Source organism: Patagioenas fasciata, chromosome 28 (assembly GCF_037038585.1).
Source record: "Patagioenas fasciata isolate bPatFas1 chromosome 28, bPatFas1.hap1, whole genome shotgun sequence".
NCBI classification, from domain to species: Eukaryota; Metazoa; Chordata; class Aves; order Columbiformes; family Columbidae; genus Patagioenas; species Patagioenas fasciata.
In genome coordinates, this window is record NC_092547.1 from 4539393 (window position 1) to 4562722 (window position 23330).

General features: G+C 60.0%; 2 protein-coding genes across 11 annotated transcripts in view; both read left to right on the top strand.

Moving 5' to 3' along the window:
* The window catches only part of R3HDM2 (R3H domain containing 2), a 34368-nt gene extending 26164 nt beyond the window's left edge, over positions 1–8204 (top strand). For 6 of the 10 annotated variants that reach the window (XM_071799792.1, XM_071799797.1, XM_071799796.1 and 3 more), the window contains 10 exons: positions 540–782; positions 1377–1503; positions 1917–2152; positions 2537–2691; positions 3498–3628; positions 4306–4475; positions 4594–4738; positions 4816–4916; positions 5119–5203; positions 6909–7503. In XM_071799792.1, coding sequence (XP_071655893.1) covers positions 540–782; positions 1377–1503; positions 1917–2152; positions 2537–2691; positions 3498–3628; positions 4306–4475; positions 4594–4738; positions 4816–4916; positions 5119–5203; positions 6909–7255 — 1740 coding nt within the window. In that variant the 3' untranslated portion in view covers positions 7256–7503. Of the gene's footprint in view, positions 1–539; positions 783–1376; positions 1504–1916; positions 2153–2536; positions 2692–3497; positions 3629–4305; positions 4476–4593; positions 4739–4815; positions 4917–5118; positions 5204–6908; positions 7504–8024 lie in introns of those variants that run through there. The other 4 variants (XM_065858892.2, XM_065858897.2, XM_065858899.2 and 1 more) reach the window with 2 other exon arrangements.
* A 667-nt stretch (positions 8205–8871) lies between these two features.
* Positions 8872–13472, top strand: STAC3 (SH3 and cysteine rich domain 3). The gene is given in 13 exon segments (XM_065858929.2): positions 8872–9310; positions 9313–9343; positions 9990–10056; positions 10369–10630; positions 10742–10839; positions 11034–11109; positions 11190–11284; positions 11375–11441; positions 11644–11693; positions 11819–11922; positions 12116–12167; positions 12792–12929; positions 13038–13472. Coding segments are annotated over 13 exon segments (1311 nt in total). The 5' UTR covers positions 8872–9138; the 3' UTR covers positions 13137–13472.
* The last annotated feature ends 9858 nt before the right edge of the window (positions 13473–23330 follow it).

Genomic DNA, 23330 nt, shown 5'->3' on the forward strand with positions numbered 1-23330 from the left:
GTCGCAGACAAACCCAGCGGGTTCGGGGTTCATGGAGGCTTTGGGGTCAAGGCAGTGGGATACCTGAGGCTGTGAGACACGTAGGGGCAGGGCACTCATCTTGGAAAGAGCCTGGGGAAGGGCAAGCGCCGAGCCCGGAGCTCCGCTGGGAAGCGACACTTGTGCCCAGCGCTGGGCTCCAGGGGCCACGGCCACCCTGTGGTCTCAGTCGCCCGCTGTGTTGTCCCCACCAGGAAGGGTGCGCCCCATGGGACGTGGCCTCTGTGCTTGGGGCCACCCCTGCCCCTGTGGGGCCCTGCATGTCACCAGCGTCCACTGAGCGTTTGGGCCCCTCCAGCAGCTCGCGTGCCCCTACCCCCTGTCCTGCAGGATGCTCTTGGTCCGTGGCTCATTTCTGGGGACCTTTGCTGGGCGAGCTCCTCCACACAGAGTAGGGAGAGTAGGGAGAGGGGTCTGGAATGTACTCAGCAGAGTGATGTCCTACATGTTGTTGTCCTCCACGCTGTCCTCCTCCATCCTTCCCGCTTACCCCAATGCAGGCTGATGAACTCAGCAACCCCTTTGGGCAGATCAGCCTCAGCCGGCAGGGCTCAACGGAAGCACCGGATCCTTCCTCGGCCATGTTCCAGTCATCCCTCATCTCCCAGCATCCTCAGCAGACAGGATTCATCATGGCAACCCCTGGGCAGCCCATTCCCACCTCCAACTACTCTGCCTCAGGGCACACAGCCCCCACACAGCAGGTGCTGCAGCCCCAGGGCTACATTCAGCCTCCCCAGCAAGTAAGAACACGCACGAGTCCGGAGGGGACGTTCATTTTGGCCCAGAGCTGTCGGGAAAGGGGCTACTGGGGAGCAGCCCAGGGAACCAACCGTTCCTTGAGAGCGGGTACCTTCCTTTTCTTGATGGATGGATGGATGAATACACAGGGGTCCAAGCTCCAGGTTGGCATGTGCCCCTGCTCTGCCCCCTTGTCCCTCTGAGCTCACAAGGCACTTCTTTGGAGGCCCCCCTGGCCATTCCTGGCTTGTAGGGGAGGGACAGTGATGAGACTCAGGAGTGACACCTCTAAGCTCCCTTTGGGGTCCTGCAGGGCATTATGAGCTCTGGGATTGTTCCCCCGAGCTGTGATGAGGGTTGTTCCTCCTGTGCTCTTGCACTGCTGTGCTGGGAAAGGCTTGGCTGTGGGGGCTGGGAGGAGCGGGAAGGGGCCGCGGTTCCCCGAGGAGCTCCCATCTGGCCAGAACCAAAGCCATGGGTGGTTTCCTTCAGCAGAAGCCAGCCCAGGTGAGAGAGAAAACTGGTCCTAGGGGACCAGCTTTCTTGGTCCCACTCCCTCTTGTGTTCTCATCGCCGTGTTTTCTTGATTGTGGTAGATTCAGGTTTCTTACTACCCTCCTGGGCAGTACCAGAACTCCAGCCAGCAATACCGATCTCTCAGTCACCCAGTGGCCTACAGCTCCCAGCGCACTCAGCAGCTCCCCCAGCAGTCCCAGCAGCCTGGTAAGGGGGTGTAAAGTGGGGAGGTGGGGCATATTTCCCTTTCCCACCGCTCATGTTGGCTCTTGGGGATCTCCCATGCGCTGTCTGGGGCTGGGCTGCTCTTCCCTGTTTCCTCCTTGCTGGACTTGCTGCCTATAGAGTGTTTCTTGCCTGTGCAAACACAAGTTGAAATTGGCTTGGCTGCAAAGGCTGGTTTAGTCTTTTCCCACCCTCTCACCATGTATCACACACCGAGGTGCCACAAGGTGAATTTAAAGCCAAGAGCTTCTTTAAGGTGTTTTACATTTGCCATCAGAGAAGCCCTTTTCCCATTCTCCAGCAAGAGCTGAGGCAAAGCAGCATTTGAGCCCTCGTGCCAAGCCTCAAGCCGTCTCTTTGGAGGGACCTGTCCCATTTAAACCTCGTTCTGACAGGTTTACAGCCAGTGATGTCCAACCAGCAGCAAACGTACCAAGGTGTGATGGGAGTGCAGCAGGCGCAGCCCCCCGGGCTCCTCAACAGCCAGAGGAACAGCATGGGGGGCCAGATGCAGAATATGATGGGGGTGCAGCAGGCACAGCCCCCCGGCCTTCTCAGCAGCCAGAGGAGCGGCATGGGGAGCCAGATGCAAGGCCTGATGGTGCAGTACACTCCGCTTCCTTCGTACCAGGTACGTTTGACGAGGGGCTGCTGGGGACGGACCCTCAGCCACACAGGCCTTGTGGGACGTGTCCTGTTCTGAGCAGGAGCGACAGAGCCAAAGATGGAGATGTATTCACCTGGAGAATACAGTGCATGCTCGCCAGCTTGGGAAGGGCACGTCCACGTTTGAATTTGCGTGGGACGTGTCTGAGTGCAGCTGGTCCCTTCGCTATTGTGTTTGCAGAAAAGCTGGAGGGGCCGCCCTTGCTTGAGCAAGATAGCTCTGAGATGCCGTAGACAACCATCTGGCATCTCTTCTACCTTGTATAGACCTCGCTGGTGTCTCTAGGGCCAGTTCTTCCTGCTCTGTTACCTGTTGTTCCATAGGGCTGCTTCTTTCCTCCCTGCGCAGGTTCCTGTGGCCAATGAGTCCCAGAGTGTGGTCCAGCAGCCCTTCCAGCAGCCAGTGCTTGTACCAGCCAGCCAGTCTGTTCAGGGGGGGCTTCAGGCTGGAGGGGTACCCATCTACTACAGCGTCATCCCAACTGCCCAGCAGAACGGCACCAGGTAAAGCTTCTGTATACCTGGCCTGCCTGGTGGGGGAAAGGGCACAGCATCCCCCTCCTGCAGCCGGGCACCAGAGATGCTGGTCAGCTCTTGAGTTTCATAGAGTCGTAGAATGATTTTGGTTGGAAGAGACCCTCAGGATCATCAAGATCAACCATAACCTCACCCAACTCCAGCACTAAACCGCGTCCCTAAGAACCTCGTCTAAATGCCTTTTAGACCCCTCCAGGGATGGTGGCTCCAGCACTGCCCTGGGCAGCCTGTTCAATGCCCCACAGCCCTTTCCAGGAAGAATTTCGTCCTAATATCCAACCTCAACCTCCCCTGGCGCAACTTGAGGCCGTTTCCTCTTGTTTTATCCCTTGGGAGCACAGACCAACCCCCTCCATGCCCCAAGCTCCTTTCAGGCAGTTCAGAGATCAGAAGGTCTCCCCTCAGCTCCTGTTCTCCAGCTGAACCCCCAGGTCCCTCAGCCGCTCCCATCACACTTGTGCTCCAGCCCCTCATCGTCTCCTCTGCACCCTCTCCATGTCCTTCTGATGATGAGGGGCCCAAAACTGACCACAGGATTCAAGGTTTGGCCTCCCCAGTGCCCAGTACAGCAGCACCATCACTCCTCTAGTCCTGCTGGCCACACTGTTCCTGATACAAGCCAGGATGCTGGTGGCCTTTTAGCCTAGCTGGGCACACTGCTGACTGTCAAGTTTGCCCAGTCCTGGCTCCCAGAGTCAGCACAGCTGTCCTGCACCATGTTCCTCCTCAGCCAGCTGTGTTTCCAACCAGCTCCTGTTTCTCCCCATCCCCAGCACCTCACCAGAGCTCTCTCTGCTCCACAGCCCTTCGGTGGGGTTCCTTCAGCCACCTGGCTCTGACCAGTACCAGATGCCGCAGTCCCCATCACCCTGCAGCCCGCCACAGATGCAGCAGCAGTATTCAGGTAAGAGCGGGCACCGCTCAGCGCTGGCACCGATCCTGCACGGATCACATCAGGTTTTGTAAGGGCTGCGGAGTGAACAGAGCTGCCACTTTATGGCCAATCCGGCAGCTTCTACACAATGGGCTTTTCCTCATCCTCACCCATCCCACAGCCCGCTGGGCGTTATCAGAACGTGGCACAGTGACTTTGGCCTGTGCCCAGCATCTCTTTGCCGTGGTGGGTGGGAGCGGATAGAGGGAGCTGCTGTGGGAGATGCTGAGACTCCATCTGCTGGCAACACGGCTCAGTGTCAGCAGGACGGTTCATGGGAGCAGCGTGGATGGAGGAGCATCAGGATTCCTGCATCCTGCTCCATCTGCTGGGGCTGGCGAATTGGGGGCAGAGCTGGAACCGAGATCCCCGAGCTCTGGCGTTAGATCTTCTGCCTGAAGTTTTGCTGTGATGCTCAGAGAGGTCACCAGAGTTGCCTTCAGCTTGGCCCCTCTGCTCATGTTAAAAGTCATCGCTCTCTGATGTAAACTGTGATAGCAAGAGAGAGATTCTGGCCAGGTCTTGGTGGGGGGGTTTCAGCAGAGGGAAGAGCACAGAGGGGGTGTTGTAGGGAAGAGCACGAAGTTGCAGAGCAGCAACATCCCTGCCAGAGCCTGGGCAATACTGCTGCTGTCGTCTCTCCCCAGGGGTGACTCCTTCAGGCCCTGGTGTGGTTGTGATGCAGCTGAATGTACCCAACGGCCCCCAGCCCCCCCAGAACCCTCCCGTGGTGCAGTGGAGCCACTGTAAGTACTACAGCCTGGACCAGCGGGGGCAGAAGCCGGGAGACATGTACAACCCAGACGCCAGCGCCCAGGTATGGAGAGGACTGGGAAAAAACGGCTTTGCGGGAGGGAGAGGACCCCAGCATCCGTGCTGGGTCATCCCATGGTGGTCACGAGCACCGGGGCTGTCTAACGCTTTTCCTCCCCCAGGCCAGCACCCAACTGAGCAGCCCCATCACGTCCCCCACCCAGTCCCCAACGCCATCTCCTGTCACCAACCTCAACAGCGTCTGCACGGGGCTGAGCCCCCTCCCTGTCCTCACACAGTTCCCCCGGCCCATGGGCCCAGCACAAGGTAAGGGGAGGGAACAGAGATAGCACAGGGCTGGGTCTATCCTATGATTTCTTCAACTATTTGCTTCCTTCTTGCAGGTGACGGGCGCTACTCATTGCTGGGCCAGCCCCTGCAGTATAACCTGTCCATCTGCCCCCCACCGCTGCTCCACAACCAGCCCAACTATAATGCACACCAGGTAAACCCCCCCACACCCTTTCACTGCCCTGGGCGCAGACCTCAAAAGCGACAGAGGGTGCAAGGCTCATTGAGGTTCCTTCATTCGCCTTCACAGCCGTGGCCTCATCAAGTTGGGTCTCCCCCCAGCTCCGGGTGCTCCGTGGGCACTGCGAGGCCGCGGTGTCTCTCAGGTGACACGCTGCCCTTTTTATTCTTTAAAGGGGCAGACTGGAATGAAACATGGAAACCGGAGCAAGAGACAGGCCCTCAAGTCTGCGTCCACTGACCTTGGGACAAGCGATGTAGGCAAGTGACCCTCCCCAAGCGGTTCCCCCTCTGACTGCTCCCCGGTGCCTGTGTGTAGTTGGCATTGGCAGAGACTCCAGATGCCGTGTCTGCCCACACCGGCGTCCCACACAACCTGTGGCCACCTGGGCCCTGTTCCTGCCTCTGTGGGGGTTGGAATGATGGAGCTGGCAGAACTCCTGGGATTTTATTCCTCTTTGGCAGCAGAAAGTGAGTGTCCAGAGCCCTGAGATATCTCGTCCCCATCATTGCCTTCCCAATTGGTTTGTTCATCCATTTCCTGGTGGGACCAGGAGCTGCAGAGCTCTTGTCTTTGTAAAGGGCTTTGGGATCCTCCAGGTGTGGCTGAATGGATCGTTTCTCCCCAGAGGGGAAGGGGCTCCCTCACCTCGGGGGTCTCCACTTGCTCATTGCAAGGGGAAGAAGAGGGACATGTCTGTCCCTTCCCTGCAGCAACACAAGACTTGCTAGCTGGGTGCGAGCCAGCCAGCCTGGAAGGGGGACAATCTTCACCAGAGGCTTCAGGCTTGTCCCCTGTGTCACCTCCATGTCACCAGCAGCAACAGCAGCTGGCTGCGGGGGGCCCTTTAAGAGCTGCTTGCCAGAGAGCTGTCCCCCTCCCCGCGGCTGGCATGTTCGTTACGTGCCACGTTAATATTAGCAAAGAATCCATTCAGCCAGCCCTGCGCTAAGCCCAAAAGCCGGGGCTGGAGCCAGGAGGCAGCAGGAGTGTTTGGGTACCACAGCGCAGAGGCAGAGAGGTTGGTGTGACACTGGCGAAGCGCGGTCAGGATCTGCAGGTGTTGGCGTCCTCGGTGGCGCAGCCTTGTCCTCCTCCCTCCCAGGGACAGAGGGCAGAGAGCGGCGCTACCTCCCAATCCCGGTACCCAAAGATTGGGGTGGGAACATGGGGCAGAGCACCTGGGAAAACCAAACATTGCTGATGTGGGGGTGTTGTGGTTGAACCTGAGCTGGTAACACAACCACGCAGCCGCTCACTCACCCCCCAATAGGGGAGAGAATTGGAAGGGAGAAACTTGGATTGAGATCAACGCAGTTTAATAAAATAACAAAATACTAATTTGCTACTAGTAAATATAGGTAGAAAATAGAAATAGAAGATAGTCAAGGCAATTCCTCATGAACACGCTGAGCAGGCAGTGCCAGGAAACGGCACCTGGTCCCAAAGCCGAGCCCAGAGAGAGAAAAGAGAGGGAAAAGGCAGAAAGGCTCAGAGGCCTCTGCAAAATGGTAAAAGCCGAACTAAACGTCCCAACCAAAAACTCCCCTGGCTGCGCCAAAAAGAGCAAAGAGAAGAACCAGAGAGATCGGAAGAACCAAAACCAGAAGGTCCCAAGTCTCCTGAAATAATTCACAGGATGCTAATGGGCTGGACCGCTCTGGTTGCTCAGTGTGGGTGTCAGTGCAGCTCTGTCCATCCATCCCCTTCCTCGCTGCCTCACCCCTGTGGGCAGAGCTCAGAGTGTCCTTGGCTCTCAGAGCAGAGCCATTCAAACCATGAACCCTGTGCTGGGCTGGGATCTGCTTGTTCTCAAACTGAGTGCAAACCATGAGCTGGGAAAAGAAAGGTTTGTGATGCAGGAAGAAAATCAACCCGTTTTGGGTCAAACCAGCATGGGGGCAACTTAGCACTGGGCATCAGCTCTTGTGCTGTTGGCACCTCTGACGCTGTTTCTCCCCGCAGTGCTGGGCCGAGTGCTGGAGGTGACGGACCTGCCCGAGGGCATCACGCGGACAGAGGCCGACAAGCTCTTCACCCAGCTCGCCATGGCCGGTGCCAAAATCCAGTGGCTCAAAGAGACTCAGGGGCGGCGCGGAGACGGCGGCGGCGGAGGCGACAACGCCGGGACTCCGGAGAACGGCAGGCACAGTGACCTCGCTGCCTTATACACCATCGTGGCCGTGTTCCCCAGCCCGCTGGCTGCCCAGAACGCCTCCCTCCGCCTCAACAACTCCCTCAGCCGCTTCAAGCTGCGCGTGGCCAAAAAGAACTACGACCTGCGGGTGCTGGAGCGGGCCAGCTCGCAGTAGGGCGCGCGGGCACACAACACTGGACCGTGGGCACTTCCCTCTGCCTCCTCCTTTCCGCCCTCTCGCCCTTCTTCCCGGATATATTTATATGGACATAATTAAGAGACAAGAAATTGATTTCTTTTTTTTTTTTTTAATTATTATTTTTGGAGTGATGCCCGTGCCCGCCCACCTTCCCCTGTGTATATTGTTTTGTTAAGCACTGTGTTGAACCGCACATACAGGTGTTGATTGGTATGTTCACTGCACATTTTATTTAATCTGATTATTATTTGGGGGGAGGGAGGGAGGGGGAGGGTTATTTTTGGTTTTATTTTATTTTGGGGGGGGAGGGGGGGGCGTTTTTAAATATAAAAAGAAAACTTGTCCATCACTTCCATGCTGCTTTGCTGTTCTGTACCAGCGCTGGAGCTCCCTGTGCTTGCTCCATGGGGTGAGACGACAACCAGGTTGGTCCTCCCTGTTTGGTGTTCGCAGCCTCGCTGTGCAATGGCAGGAATGGGGGTGCAGGGTGGTCCCACTGTACCCCCAGCCAGGAAGCAACCCCCAATGACAGGAGTAGGTGCGGGTGTCACCGTGTAATTGCAGTTACACGTGAAAATACACTGCAAAACTTCAACTGCATAATTGGGAGTATCCCCAAATTGTACAATGGGAAAAACACCTGGAAAAAGGAAAACCGTGTGAAATGTTTCACACCTTTATTATCTTTTGAAATTAGGACTACACGTTTCCATGAAGACGTAAAACTCGGGTTTATCCTTTCTAGTTCAAGGCATCTATTGAAGGTACTGAGACACACGAGGATGTTGTTACACCCGGGATGTCCGTAGAGTTGAAACCGAGTGGCCGGTATGAACAGGAAGCCAAGCAATGCTCTAAATCACTTGGTGGCAACACAGGGAAAACAGTTTATATTGAAAAAGAGATCTCATCGGGAAAACTCTCATTGGACTCGGTGTTTCGTGAGTGCCAAGATGACTTTGGTTACGCTTTTAAGGGCTGGCAGCACCTTCGCCGGGCGTTCGCACGCAGCAGCTGGAGCCTCTCGCAGCAGCTGGATGGGACCTTCGAGAGCAGGCGGGAGTGGAGAGGTAGGAGCTGCAACCCCAACCTCGCTGCAAACTGGTGTCCCACGGCCTGGCAGGGACACGGGACCAGGGACCTGCCACCCGCTGCGGGGCAGAATGGGAGAGAGCAGAGACGGTGAGGGGCTGGAGCACAAGTGTGATGGAGACTGAGGGGCCTGGGGGGTTCAGCTGGAGAACAGGAGCTGAGGGGACACCTGATCTCTGAACTGCCTGAAAGGAGCTTGGAGCATGGAGGGGGTTGGTCTGTGCTCCCAAGGGATAAAACAAGAGGAAACGGCCTCAAGTTGCGCAAATGAGGGTTGAGATTCGATATTAGGAAGAAATTCTCCATGGAAAAGGTTGTGGGGCATTGAACAGGCTGCCCAGGGCAGTGCTGGAGCCACCATCCCTGGAGGGGTTTAAAAGGCGTTTAGGGACACGGTTTAGTGCTGAGTTGGGTGAGGTTATGGTTGGACTCGATGATCCCAAGGGTCTCTTCCAACCAAAACCGTTCTATGATGGCAGCGGTGTCCCAGCTCCCAGAGCAGAGCAGACCAGCAGGATCTGCTGCCAGAAGCTCCGGGACAGCCACGGGAGCCGTCCCATCGCAGACCCATTGCCGCCGCTCTTCCCTTCTACCCTCCCAGCCGCAGGAGCCTCGGATGCGAGAGCAAAGGAGCCGTGGAGGCCGGAGCGCTCGCTGTGCCCCGTGCCAGGGGGTGGGTGGGGGGGTGGGTGGGCCCCTGTGACGCCCAGCAACCCACTAACGCAAATAGCCAGTGGCTCCTCTCCACCCCGCTCCCCTCCTGGCTCATGCGCTGGCTCCAATTTCTCGGCGTCAGCCTCCGCCAGCGCTCAGCTGTTGGTTCCCCTCGCCCTGTCACTCCCGCTCTCCACGGGACCGGGGCAGCTGCCCCCTCCCTGCCCACCCAGCACAGGGGGCTCTGCAGCCAACGGGACCCCAACACCGCCACCGTTCGCGGGTTTCTCATCGCGGGACGAGGGCTCCGAACGCAGCGTAAGTGCCTTTCCATGCGCTTCCCCCTCGTCGCGGCCGCTGGCCCCCACGGGCCGCTGGTCCACCCGTGTTGCTGCAAGACCTCGGGGTCCTTTGCTCCTGCAGCACCCCAGGACGCCCCAGCTCACGTCGCTGTTTCCCTGCTGGTCGCCCTGGTTGGTTTCTGTGGGGACATGGGGGGCCCTGTGTTAGGTATCGCCAAAAATAGTGATGCCTGGGTAGAGGGGTTACGGGGATGGTTGAGGGTCAAAGGTGGAACAGGCGTGTTTGGGGGGATGCAGGAGCAGCTCCCGCCCCCCTGGTAACATGGGGCTGCTATGGGGAGAAAAGCGGCTGTGCAGCGACGCCCAACAGCGGCGCAGGTGCCTGTGTCCCAGGGGGGTCGAGAGCGGCACCGTTTGTGGTCGATTCGTGCGATGGAGATGTCTGGATGTGCGCAGGTAGCCCAGGGTCGGGCTGGCAACGCTTGGCACCACCTGCGCTGAGCATCAGCAGCGCTGGGCTGGGCCCGGAGCCTCTGGCCTTGGGCGGCACAGCTGGGGCAGGAGGAGCAGCTGGGGAGATGCTCCCCATCCAGCAAGGTCTGGCGGCTCCTGCCCCAGCAGCCCCTCCACCATGATGCGTCTCTTCTTTTTGTGTCTCACAGCATGACAGAGAAGGAAGTGCCGGAGCCGGCGGCTTCACCTGCTCCAGGTGGGAAACCCAAGAGCCGGGTAAGTGGGTGCCCACAGGGGAGCTCGGGTGGGTGGGTGAGGGAGCCACCTTTCCAGCGCTGTCTCTGCGGGGCTCAGGTGGGATCCCGCTCCAGCGGGGCCATTTCCCACCTTGGCTTCTCCCCAGGGTGCTCGGGAGTCACAGTCGCTGGTTTTGTGGGGACCTCATGGGGTCCTCAAGCATTCCTGCCGTGGGATGCCCAGGGTGCCCACATGGGGAAGAATGAGTCTCTAGGTCAGAGCAAGGGGGCCGGGAGCTCCCGTGCTGTGCCCCACACACCTGCCACGTCGATGCCTCCTCTCCCGCCCCAGCAGCTACAGAAGCTGAAGCAACTTTTCCAGCGAAAACCCAAAGAAGAGACGGCGACGGAGCCGCAGCCCAACGGGGAGCTGGTCAGCCCCTCGGGGGGCCCCATCTACTACATCTACGAGGAGGAGGAAGAGGAGGAAGAGGAGGAGGAGCCTGAACCCCCACCTGAGCCCCAGAAACTTGTCAACGACAAACCCCACAAGTTCAAAGATCACTACTTCAAAAAGCCCAAATTCTGCGACGTTTGCGCCCGCATGATCGTCCGTGAGTGCCGAGGGGGCTGGGGCTGGGGGCCGCGGTCAGGGCCGAGGGCTGGGGGCCAAGGCCACAGCTGCAGTGTCACATTGCCTCTCCTTTCCACCCCGCCACCGCCAGTCAACAACAAATTTGGCCTGAGGTGCAAGAACTGCAAAACCAACATCCACCACCACTGCCAGTCCTACGTGGAGATGCAGCGCTGCTTCGGCAAGATCGTGAGTGTCCCCGCCGCGCTCCGGGCAGCGAGCACCGAAGTGCTCGGTCCCCTCCTCCTGGCGGGGATCCCGGGTGTCGCTCCCCTTCCGTGTGCTCATGGGTCCCCAGCACCCAGCTGCTCCCTGCTCCGCTCTCACGGGTCACCCACGGGTCTGGGTGGTGGGTGATGCTCTGTCCCCCTCTTTCCCTCCAGCCCCCAGGGTTTCGGCGGGCGTACAGCTCGCCCCTCTACAGCGACCAGCAATACGCCTGCGTCAAGGAGCTGCTGTGTAAGTACCGGCCCCGCAGCGGGGTGCCCCATCTCCTGGTGTCCTGGAGACGAACCCTTGTCCCCACCCCTGCGCCCCAGCAGCCAACAGGAGCGACCCCGTGTTCGAGACCCTGCGGACGGGCGTCATCATGGCCAACAAGGAGCGCAAGAAAGGGCAGGACGACAAGAAAAACGTGAGTGCGGGGTTGGCCCACGGCTCCGAGGGTCCGGGCACCGCTCTGCACCCCATTGCCACCCCCACCTGACCGCTCTCTGCCTTGCAGCCCTTGGCTGCCATGATGGACGAGGAACCAGAAGCCACCAAGCCAGAAGAGGGCAAAGCCGAGGGCGGTGAGTGCGGCGACCACACGCGGGGGCCGAGGAACCCGAGCATGGGGCAGGGAGGGAGCCCGATGCGGGGAATGGACTTTGCCCTGTGCAACGGGGTCCTCAGTTCAGGTCTCCACCATGGGGCTCGCTCTGCTGGACACGGGAGATCCCGGGGGAGGGGGCAACACCGAGAGAGATGTAACCGCCCTCCTCCCACCTCCAGGCACCTCCGAAGGGGACAAGAAGACGGAGAAGAGCCCAACAGATGACAAGGTAGCCGTTGTCCACCCTTCCACCCTGAAGGCCTTGGAGCAGCGTGGGCAGTGGCTGCAGGGATCTCCCTGCTGGGCTCCCCGGGGCTGGTTTTGGGCCTCAACCCCCTCGCTCCCCCTCCCCAGAACAAGAAGCCGCAGCCGGGGCTGCGCGGTGGTTTTCTGCAGTCTCACTATTTCGTGGCGCTTTACCGCTTCAAAGCCCTGGAGAAGGACGACCTCGATTTCCCGTAAGCTCTCACCCATGTAGCGGGCACGGGGTGGTGAGTGGAGGATGTGGGGTGGGCAGTGGGGAGGGGGCGAAGCCTTCACCTCAACGAGGGTCACAACCAAACGCAGATGAACGAGGGTGGGAATTGGAGCCACGCTGGCTGTGTGCACCCCCCGAGCTCCCCAGCACCCATCCCTCCCTTCCCTTTGCAGGCCGGGGGAGAAGATCACAGTGGTCGATGACTCCAACGAGGAGTGGTGGCGGGTAAGGCTGGGGTCCCGCAAGCACAGAGGGGAAGGACGCGGTGCTTAAAGCAGAGACCAGCGCAAAGCGCACCCTAAATCCCCACGAGCTGCGGGGTGTTTGTCATGGGGGACCTGGGGGGCGGACAGATTGGCTGCAACACCCATGATGCTGACTGCATCATCAGAAGGACATTGAGAGGGTGCAAAAGAGGTGATGGAGCTGGTGAGGGGCTGGAGCACAAGTGTGATGGGAGCGGCTGAGGGACCTGGGGGGTTCAGCTGGAGAACAGGAGCTGAGGGGAGACCTTCTGATCTCTGAACTGCCTGAAAGGAGCTTGGAGCATGGAGGGGGTTGGTCTGTGCTCCCAAGGGATAAAACAAGAGGAAACGGCCTCAAGTTGCACCAGGGGAGGTTGAGGTTGGATGTGGGGAACAATTTCTTCCCCAAAGGGCTGTGGGGCATTGAACAGGCTGCCCAGGGCAGTGCTGGAGCCACCATCCCTGGAGGGGTTTAAAAGGCGTTTAGACAAGGTTCTTAGGACCATGGTTTAGTGCTGGAGTTGGGTGAGGTTGTGGTTGGACTCCATGATCCCGAGGGTCTATTCCAACCGAAATGATTCTACGATTCTATAACTTCTTTCAGGGGAAGATCGGTGAGAAAATCGGCTACTTCCCTCCCAACTTCATCATCCGGGTGCGGGCGGGCGAGCGGGTGCACAAGGTGACGCGTTCGTTTGTGGGCAACCGGGAGATCGGGCAGATCACGCTCAAGAAGGATCAGGTGAGACGGGACCGTGCGCTCACAGCCCGCGGTCCCTCAGCCCCCCCAGCACCTCTGCCCCAGCCCCCCCAGCTCACAGGAGCCTCACCTGCCCCCCCTCGCCCCCAGATCGTGGTGCAGAAGGGTGAGGAGGTGAATGGTTACGTCAAAGTCTACACCGGCCGCAAAGTCGGGCTCTTCCCCGTGGACTTCCTGCAGGAGATCTGAGCGGGGGCAGCATCCCAGGGCCCCCCAACGGGGGGTGGACGGACCCTGCCTGCAGGGATGGGGATGGGGACAGGGACAGCAGGACCCCTGTCCCTGCTGCCTGCAGCAACGGAGGCTCTGGTGGGGACCATCCCCACCACGACAAGCGCAGGCCTGGGGTTTGGGAGGTGCCCCTCGCGCTGTCTCCCCCGGGGGGTTTGTAGCGCCTTAGCACGCTGGGTGCAAGGAGGGGGCACCCCCAGACTCGCTGGGGTGGCGGGTGCCTGGGGGCCGTCAGCGGGGCCGCTGCGGGCTGTGTTACCCTGTGTTGTGACAATACACGTCTGCTACCCCATTCGGCGCTCGTCCTGGTTTGGAGTTGCTGGGGGGGTCACTGTGGAGTTGCAGATGGGGCTGGGGGGCTGTGTGTTGTAGGGAACAATCATCTTGCTGATAGAAAAGGCCCAGCAAAGCAGATTTTAATAAGGATTTTGCAAGCCGGGGTGTTCTATCTAACAGCATATAGAATAGGGCAAAAACCCCTGCTTATATGCCCCAAATTCCCTCCCCTGTTCCCCAGTGGTTGGTACTTGAGGCTTTACAGACCCCCCCGCCCGACCCTGCCTCAGTTTACCCATCTCATTCATCTAATTCTAACAATACCCTTCCCCTTATCAATCTATTTAAAATATGGGTCCCTGGCTCTTTGGCCACCCGTCCCCCCAGATTAACTTGTAAATACAGGAATCAGTTTGCATTCTGGGATTAGTTGAATAGACTTTGTTTTACATTAAGGATTCATAGCCTGATGTCTCTCGGACCCCCGACTGGGATCAGGCACCAGCTCCTCAGTTCTGTAAAAACACCATTAAACGTTCTTTACACGCACACGTGTGCAAGTGCAACCGAGGTTCCCCCAGCGCAGCACCCGGGACCCCCGGGGGGTCCCACAGCCGCGGGGAGAAGGGGCAGGACCCCCCGATTCCCAGTCCGCCCCCGCTCAGGGCCGGGCGCTGGCGCGGGGCCCGGCGGAGCCCGAATAGGGCCCGCGGGTGACAGGTGACGGGGACAGGACGAGTCCTTGGAACGCGGGGGGAGCGGCGGCCGGGAACAGGTGCCGCGGCGGAGGCGGCTGCGCGGTCCGTGACGTCCCGGGACGTGACGCCGGCGGTAACCATGGCGACCGACCGGAAGCGCGGGCGGTAACCACGGCGACGGGGGCCGGGACCGCGTGTCGCCCGTCGCCATGGCGACAGGAAACGGTGGCGGCCCGGGGGATCCGCGCGGTGACAGCGGCGGCAGCGATGTCGCGATCGCAGAATCAATGTCAGGGGTTGAAGGGCCCTGGAAAGCTCATCCAGTGCAATCCCCCCATGGAGCAGGAACACCCAGCTGAGGTTCCACAGGAACCAGGCGGCTTTGAATGTCTGCAGAGAAGGAGACTCCACAACCCCCCTGGGCAGCCTGGGCCAGGCTCTGCCACCCTCACCACAAACAAGTTTCTGCTCAAATTCAAGTGGAACCTCCTGTGTTCCAGTTTGCACCCATTGCCCCTTGTCCTGTCACTGGTTGTCACCCAGAAGAGCCTGGCTCCATCCTCCTGACACTGCCCCTTTCCATATTGATCCCCATGAATGAGTCCCCCCTCAGTCTCCTCTTCTCCAGCTCCAGAGCCCCAGCTCCCTCAGCCTTTCCTCACACGGGAGATGCTCCACTCCCTCCAGCATCTTGGTGGCTGCGCTGGACTCTCTCCAGCAGTTCCCTGTCCTTCTGGAGCTGAGGGGCCACAACTGGACACAAGACTCCAGATGCGGACACAACGTTCCAGATGCCGTGGGTTCCCCGGGGCGGGCGGAGCCGCCTCTCGGTCGCGTCCCCGGCGCGGGCCGGCTGGGGGCGCTGCTGCCGCGCCGCGCGGCGGCGCCGTATGCAAATATATGCAAATATATGCAAATTATACGTGAGCAGCCCAGGCGCCCTCTGGCGGACGGTGTGTGCCCTTAGCCCGGGTGTCCCCCCCCCTCCTCTCCCGGTGCGGGCCGGGGGTCGCCGCCTGTCCCTTCCCCACCACCCGGGGCGGCTGTTTGCTATGCGAGCCCCGTCCTTGCTACCCGCCGCTATAACCATGAATATTCATGGTCAGACCCTCGCTGACGAGCTGGGCCTGGGGGGGGGGGTTCAAGGGCAATGCAGCCCCACCTTGAGCCCCTCTTCCCAGTCTCAACACTGGGGGGTCCCCCCAGTGCCCAGCTGGCCGATGTGCAGCAGAAAACACGGGGGGTGGGGGCGATGCACGGCTCACTCCCAGCCCTGCCTCCTGGCAGCTTTTAAATGCTGAGCCATTAAAATTTTCCAGCTCATTTGCAGCTCTTCATATGGTTAATTTTACTGGGACTGTCTATTTATTTATTTGCAGAGCCCTGCGTGGGGCGGGGGGGGAGTTGAAGCTGATTTGCTGTGGCTGAGAAGTAGGTTGGGGAAGAGGGGAAACCACCCAGGGAAGCGGGGAGGGCTCCGTCTGAATTAACAGCTGAAGAGAACAACTTAATTAGAGTAATCGGGAATATTGGGCAAAACCCCTTTAATAAGACTCCTGTCCCCAAACCCTTTCCCTGCCAGTGCTCAGGGGCTTCTGTGGTGGCCGCAAAGGACAGCACATGATTTGGGATGGGGAGGGAGCGCTGGGGCCCTCCCGAGCAGATGGCCTTCATTACATGCAGGATCTAATTGGACTGATCAGCAGTTAATAGGAAATTAAGAGGTGAATCTCTTCCCTCCCACCCAGCTCCACCATGCGCCTCCCAGCTGCTTTTCGCAGCCTCCCCGTCCCCACTGTCCCCTCCATCGCCGGTGCCCCCTCTGCAGGTCCCTATGGGTGGCATCCAGTGTCACCCTGACCTGCGGAATGAACTCAACAACCCGAGTTATAAAGCAGGTATGTTTATTATGGCACCAGGGTGCAAGGGGGTTGCTCCCAAAGCTCGCACACCCTTTTGCCCAAAGCTCGCACGCCCTGTTGCCCAGTGCTTGCACACCCTGTTGCCCAAAGCTTGCTGGTTTGTGCCCGTTCCTTCATGCATATTCATACCATTTATTAGAATGGGCTGTAACATTACAATTGGATCCCCAAAATCATTGCAATACCCCCACCCCGTGTTGCACGTGCGCGGTCCCTCATGGTGGTCGTCTATTGGGGTCTTTGGGCTGAAGTAAGTAGTCTTCCTCTTGGTGAACACTCACAAACCCTTGCTCTTTGGCCCAAAACCAGTTTGATACGTGACCCCTTATCACGTTTTTTGCTTAGTTTGCTTCATACGGGGATGCGGTTCACACTGGGGTGGGTGCTCTTCTTTGGGTCCCTCTTTAACCCCCTATTTCTGGTAGCTAAGCTGATCGCATTGCAAACGTTCTTAACCACAATCGAGTCACACAACGCATCGCTACCTGCACAGTGAATTTCTACCAAACCGTCCACCAGCTCGCACCACGCATCTTGGTGTCACCGGCAAACGTGCTGAGGGTGCGCTCAGTGCTACCGTCCACGTCACCAATGAGGGCGCTCAGCAGCACCAGCGCCAGTACTGACACCTGAGGAACGCCGGGGTCGCTGGTGTCACACAGCGGGTGAGACGCGAGGGACAATGTCATGGTTGAAATTGAGCTGGCAACACAACCACGCAGCCGCTCACTCACCCCAACCAGGGAGAGAATCAGAAGGGAAGGGAGAGACTTGGATTGAGATCAACACAGTTTAATAAAATAACAAAATACTAATACACTACTAGTAAATGTATATAAAATAGAAATAGAAGATGGTCAAGGCAATTCCTCATGAACACGCTGAGCAGGCAGTGCCAGGAAATGGCACCTGGTCCCAAAGCCGATCCCAGAGAGAGAAAAGAGAGGGAAAAGGCAGAAAGGCTCAGAGGCCTCTGCAAAATGGTAAAAACCAAACTAAACGTCCCAACCTAAAACTCCTCCGGGTCAATAACAAGAGCCAAGAGCAGAGAAAATGGAAGAGTCAACCAGAAGGTCCCAAGTCTCCTTAAATAATTCACAGGATGCTAATGGGCTGGACCGCTCTGGTTGCTCAGTGTGGGTGTCAGTGCAGCTCTGTCCATCCATCCCCTTCCTCGCTGCCTCACCCCTGTGGGCAGAGCTCAGAGTGTCCTTGGCTCTCAGAGCAGAGCCATTCAAACCATGAACCCTGTGCTGGGCTGGGATCTGCTTGTTCTCAAACTGAGTGCAAACCATGAGCTGGGAAAACCAAGGTTTGTAATGCAGGAAGAAAATCAACCCGTTTGCAGTCCAACCGGCACAGGCTGCTTGCGAGTGCTCGGGGGAACACATTCTGTGCACCCACAGGGGTGCAGCTGCTGAGCACAAGTTTGGGGTTCGCTGTTGCTCATGTTTGTCCCATTCCCGATGCTCACAGCCTGGTTGTGCCCCAGCGGTTTGCAGAGCGGGGCTGTGACTCCTCCAGCATGGGGACACCCAATATCCCATTGCATTGATGCAAAGGGGTCTTGCCACCCATCCCACCCCATGTAACGCACAGGGAATGGCAGAGTGGAGGAGCCACCCCGACCTACCAGATTAATCACCTCAATTTCTCTCTGTGTCTCGGGAAAGGTCAGGAGGCTTCACAAGGCCTGGAAATTAATTGAAATACCACTGGTCCTGTGCTGGATCCATACATCATCCCACGAGCAGCACTGGCGTGGAGGGGATGGGGTGACAGATGGGGGTGCACACAAGGATGATGAGCCCCCGGGAGGTGTCTGGGCGCTGCACCCCATGTCCTGCCCACCTCTTGTCCCCACAAATGAGTCCCTTCACGTCCATCTGCCTGAATCGCCTCCTCTGGCTTGGCAGATGCAGCGCTCCGAGATTGTTCTCCATCTCGAGGCAGGGAAATAAATGCATTAAACTAAACTGAACCATCTCCCCTCCCCAGCTGTAAATCAGCATAAATGCAATTTACATATTCATGGTATTTATCCAATAACTGTCCTGTCCCAGATTAAACGTGCCCTGGGGATCACCAGGGCTCCTTATCTGTGCCAGGGTGCTCCCGGGAAGCAGCAGCTCCGCTCGGGGATGGGAGCGGCGGGGGGAGCGATGCTCAGCATCCTCCATCTCCCCTGCTCCAGGCGGGTCCTGGGAGAGGAGCCTGGAGAGGGCAATCCAGGGCTGGGCAGCGGTCCTGTCCTGCAGCCCTGTCCGTCTGTCCAGGAGCAGCGGAGGGAAGGGCCCAAGGGGAGCTGAGCTGGCCAGGTTTGGGGGTGGGCGTCCCCAGCTCTGGGGGGGGCCCCTGCAATGCGCACCCACTGGTGGTGCTGTGCATGGGACACCCCCACACACCCCATATCTCCCGCTTTGACAGGTCCTTGTCAGCAGTAATGACCAGCTCCGAGTCCAGCTGGGCCCCAGGGCTCAGTGCTGAGCTCGTTAGGGGGAATTTAATGAGAGCAGGAGGCAGGCAGCGCCTCTGGCTGTTTGTCACACTGGCTCTGGCCTCGCAGCCTTGCTCAGCCCCCGAGCCGTGCTGCGCTGTTCCCCCATGGCACCGGCGCACAGCTCGGATGTGCCCCCGGTCCTGGGGGCTGCAGTGCAAGTGGCTGCACAGCTCGGATGTGCCCCCGGTCCTGGGGGTTGCAGTGCAAGTGGCTGCACAGCTCGCATGTGCCCCCGGTCCTGGGGGCTGCAGTGCAAGTGGTTGCACAGCTCGGATGTGCCCCCAGTCCTGGGGGTTGCAGTGCAAGGGGCTGCACAGCTCAGATGTGCCCCAGGTCCGGGGGGGGTTGCAGTGCAAGTGGCTGCACAGCTCGGATGTGCCCCCGGTCCTGGGGGCTGCAGTGCAAGGGGCTGCACAGCTCGGATGTGCCCCCGGTCCTGGGGGCTGCAGTGCAAGTGGTTGCACAGCTCGGATGTGCCCCCGGTCCTGGGGGCTGCAGTGCAAGCGGCTGCACAGCTCGGATGTGCCCCAGGTCCTGGGGGCTGCAGTGCAAGGGGCTGCACAGCTCGGATGTGCCCCAGGTCCTGGGGGTTGCAGTGCAAGGGGCTGCACAGCTCGGATGTGCCCCCGGTCCTGGGGGCTGCAGTGCAAGGGGCTGCACAGCTCGGATGTGCCCCAGGTCCTGGGTGGTGCAGCGCAAGTGGTTGCACAGCTCGGATGTGCCCCCGATCCTGGGGGGGCTGCAGTGCAAGCGGTTGCACAGCTCGGATGTGCCCCCGGTCCTGGGGGCTCCGTGGTGCTCGGTGGCGCTGTGGCCGTGCAGGGCTGTGCAGCGCTGGGCAGGGGCTCAGCCGCGTATCAGGGACAGCTCAGGTGCCCCAGCCCACCTGGGGGAGTTGAGCTTTGCGCCTGGGGGGTCCCATTTGCAGTTTGCACCGTCTTTGCTCTGAGGCAGCCAGGAGTCTTTTCTTGGCTCAACAACAAGCTGCGTAAACAGGAGCCTGCGGGCAGCGTTAATTAGTTAAATATTTGGCAAAGGAGAAGGCGCAGGCAGAATCTGAAAAAGCTGGGGGGGGCTGTGCTGTCGCCCGTCCCACAGCAGCGCGGGGCAGCCCCGAGGTGACAGGGATGGCCGCATCCTGCTGGGGACCGCTGGCATCTCCCAGCGCTGGGATCAGCATGGGCAGCCCAGCCTCCCCACCTCTATCTGCATTTAAAAGGTGAAAAAGGGACCCCCAGGGACCCCTCGTCACTGCGTCGCTCCAGCCCTGACAGCCCCAAGTCCCTGGGTGTCAGACCCCCCTGGTCCCCCGGTACGTGTGTTTGCCCCATCAGTTCGCTCATCACCGCTGTGGTCCAGCGATGTCCCACATGGGCATTAATCAGGGGTAGCGAAAAGCCCTTGTGGGGAGCCCTGAGAGGGGTGGATTTGGCTCCAGGATGCTATGGGGAGGGCTGGAGGGATGTGGGGGGCTGAGCTTGGCCAGAGGGGCAATCCCCGCTCTACCTGCCCCCCCACCCCGGCTCCTGACCTGCAAACTGTGGGGTCCGCCCTCCCAAATCATTAACGGGGGCTGAAGCGCCCCGAAGCCTGCCTGGGGAGTGACAACCGTGCGCAGCGCCTGTCCCCACAGTCCCTGTGATGTGAACTAAATCCATCCTAATTAGCACTGATTTGCATGGGGAAATGAAAATTAATCTAGCTTGGGTTTATTGGAATTGGCGATTCTAGTTGGGCACATCAGAAAGGGGCAGACACGGGCAGGCAGGACTCGGGGTGGCAGAAATCCCAATTCCTGTCCCTCCCAAGCTCTTTTGTGGTGTGGGGGGGACATCAGTGCACCCCATGTCCCCCACCCCACCTCCCAATTGTTGCGGTTTATGGCAAACAGCACCCGGGTGCCCCATGCCCATCTCTGGGCACAGTGGGCAGAGAAGGAAGGGAGCACATGCAGGGCACATTCTCATTCTGCAGGACCCCACCAGGGACCGGGTGCCATGGCGGGACCCCCGACCGTGCCCTTTGGAGACCTCTGGCCCCGGTTGTCCCCTGGCACCGGAGCTGCCAACCCGGGGGAAGCACCGCGGCTCATTGTTATGGGTCCGTGGCAATGCAGTGAGCAGAATTATCATTATGCTCATGAAAAATTAACGAGGACACAATATCCACCAGGGCGGGGGGTGGCACAGTGTGGGTGGGTTGGTGTCAGTGTGGCGCCTGTCACTCCTTCACCCCTCCTTGGTGTGACCCTTCCAGCCCCCAAACCTGCCCGTCCCTCTGGGATCAGCATCTCTTGTCACAGTGGGAGGACACAGCCCTTGGGCAGGTGGGTCCCCGTGCCCTGTCACCACCTCTGGGCCACTTCTGGACGTGGTGCCACCCCGAGCTGGCCCCGGGGATTTCAGGCTGGTTGACAGGAGCGAGACCTCCAGCTCCTGCGGTTCCATTTGCAAGTCAACCGCGGACTCCAGGGCTGCAGGTGGTGACGGTGGCAGCGGCCACCTGTCCTGTGTCCTGGGGACACCGTGGGGAGGGCTGGGAGGACAGAGCAGCCCCCACAGCAAAGGGATAGGGCTGGTTTCTCTGGCTGGGATAGGGGGGGCTGCTTTTCTGTAGAGCTGTTATTGCTCCCCCCCTCACAGGGCTGTAAACACTCAATTAAGCATGAGCGCCTGGTCCTGCCTTCCCTGTCGCTGCTGGTAATTATGTAGGTTTTTCGGTGTCAGGCACCGCGGGGAAGCGCGATTACAGCTAATTGGAGCGGCTCTCCCCAGCCCAGGCCCTTCTGCAGCTGCTGGAGCTGCCGCGTGACAGCGGCTCCATGTCCCCCCCTCCAAAAAATCTGCACCCGCAGGACGCCTGGGTCCTTCCCAAACCCCTGCCCCGTCCTTTTGGCGCTGCAGGTTTTGGCACAGAGCCTGCAGGTGCCTTCCCGCAGCGCTGTGCTCCAGGTTGGGTTTGCCTCCCGCTTCCCTGGTATTTTGGGGACCTGTTTGTGCTCCCCCAGCCCCACGGTCGTCTCGGGGGGTGCAGCAGGATGGGGCGCAGCTGCCGGAGCCGCTGGCTGGGGCGCTGGGGGCTTTGTGCCGCAGGTGGGAGTCAACCTGCTGGCTGGGGTGCTTGAAAAGGGGGGTCTTTGGGGAGCTAGAAGTGAGAAGGGACCCCCCCCACCGCAGTGTGGGTTTGGCAAGGGGACCCAAGATTTGCCAGGGGTGGGAGAGGACCTGCTGGCACCCATCCCGGGGGAGACGCATCAGGAGTGCAGCGTCTGCCATTGATTTCTTATTATGGAGTTCAGCAAGAAAAATGAGGCGCTGGGGCTGCAGAGCAGCGGCCGTGATTTGTCGCCTTCGCGCCGTGTCCTGGCGGGATGGGAATTGATTTTGGAGGCTCTGGCATCAGTCAGCAGGTCTGGGGGTGGCAGATGGGGAGCTGGGGAGGGGACGGCTGCCAGGGCTCGGCACCGGCGCCCAGGACGCGGGAGACACGACCCAGAGCTGCGGGTGTGCAGAGGGTGCTCCCCAGCCCCACCTGGAGCCACGGGGCTCTGGGGGGACACGCGGGCTCTCGAGGGCGGTTTGGGGCTGGGGTCCACAGCAGCTCTGCCCCATGTGTCTGCAGGAGGCTCCGTGTGCCCGGGCCCGATCCCGGGTCCCGCCGGCCCCACCCGCGGCCGCCAGAGGGCGCCAGAGGCCTCCGGGAGGGCCCGGGGCGGCGGGACCGGCAACGGGGGTGGCGGGCGGGGACCCCAACGGGCGGGGACCCAGGGGGGTGTCCCCCAAGGTGCGTCCCAGCAGGGGGTGTCCCGCAGGGGCGTCTCCCAGCAGGGTGTGACCCAAAAGGACGTGTCCTGGCAGGGTGTGTCCACCAGGGCGTGTCCCAGTAGGGGTGTGGCCCCCAGGGTGTGTCCCAGCAGAGGCACATCCACCAGGGCATATCCCCAACAGGGCGTGTCCCAGCAGGGTGTGTCACCCAAAGTGTGTCCCCCAGGGCATGTTCCAGTAGGGGTGTGTCCCACAGGGTGTGTCCCAGCAGGGTGTGTCACCCAAGGTGTGTCCCCCAGGGCATGTCCCAGTAGGGGTGTGGCCCCCAGGGTGTGTCCCAGCAGAGGCACATCCACCAGGGCATATCCCCACCAGGGTGTGGCCCCCAGGGTGTGGCCCCCAGGGCGTGTCCCAGCGAAGCCACATCTACCAGGGCGTATCCCAACAGGGCGTGTTCCACAGGGTGTGTCCCAGCACGGTGTGTCCCCCAGGGTGTGTCCCTATAGGACATGTCCCAGAAGGGTGTGTCCCAGTAGGCACATGGCATGTCCCCCACGTCATGTCCCCCAGGGTGTCTCCCCCAGTGTGTGTCCCCACAGGGCATGTCCTCCAAGGTATGACCCCCAGGGTGTGTCCCAGTAGGGGTGTCTCCCCCCAGGGTGTGTCCCCACAGGTCGTGTCCCCCAGGGTGTGTCCCAGTAGGGTTGTGTCCCCCAGGGTACGTCCCAGTAAAGGTGTGTCCCCCAGGATGTGTCCCCCAGGATGTGTCCCCATAGGGTGTGTCTCAACAGGGTGTGTCCCCCAGGCCATGTCCCCCAGGGTGTGTCCCCCAGGATGTGTCCCCCAGGGCATGTCCCCAAGGGTGTGTCCCCCAGGATGTCTCCCCATAGGGTATGTCCCGACTGGGTGTGTCCCCCAGGGCATATCCCCCAGGCCAGGTCCCCCAGGGCACGTCCCCCAGGATGTGTCCCCATAGGATGTGTCCCAACCGG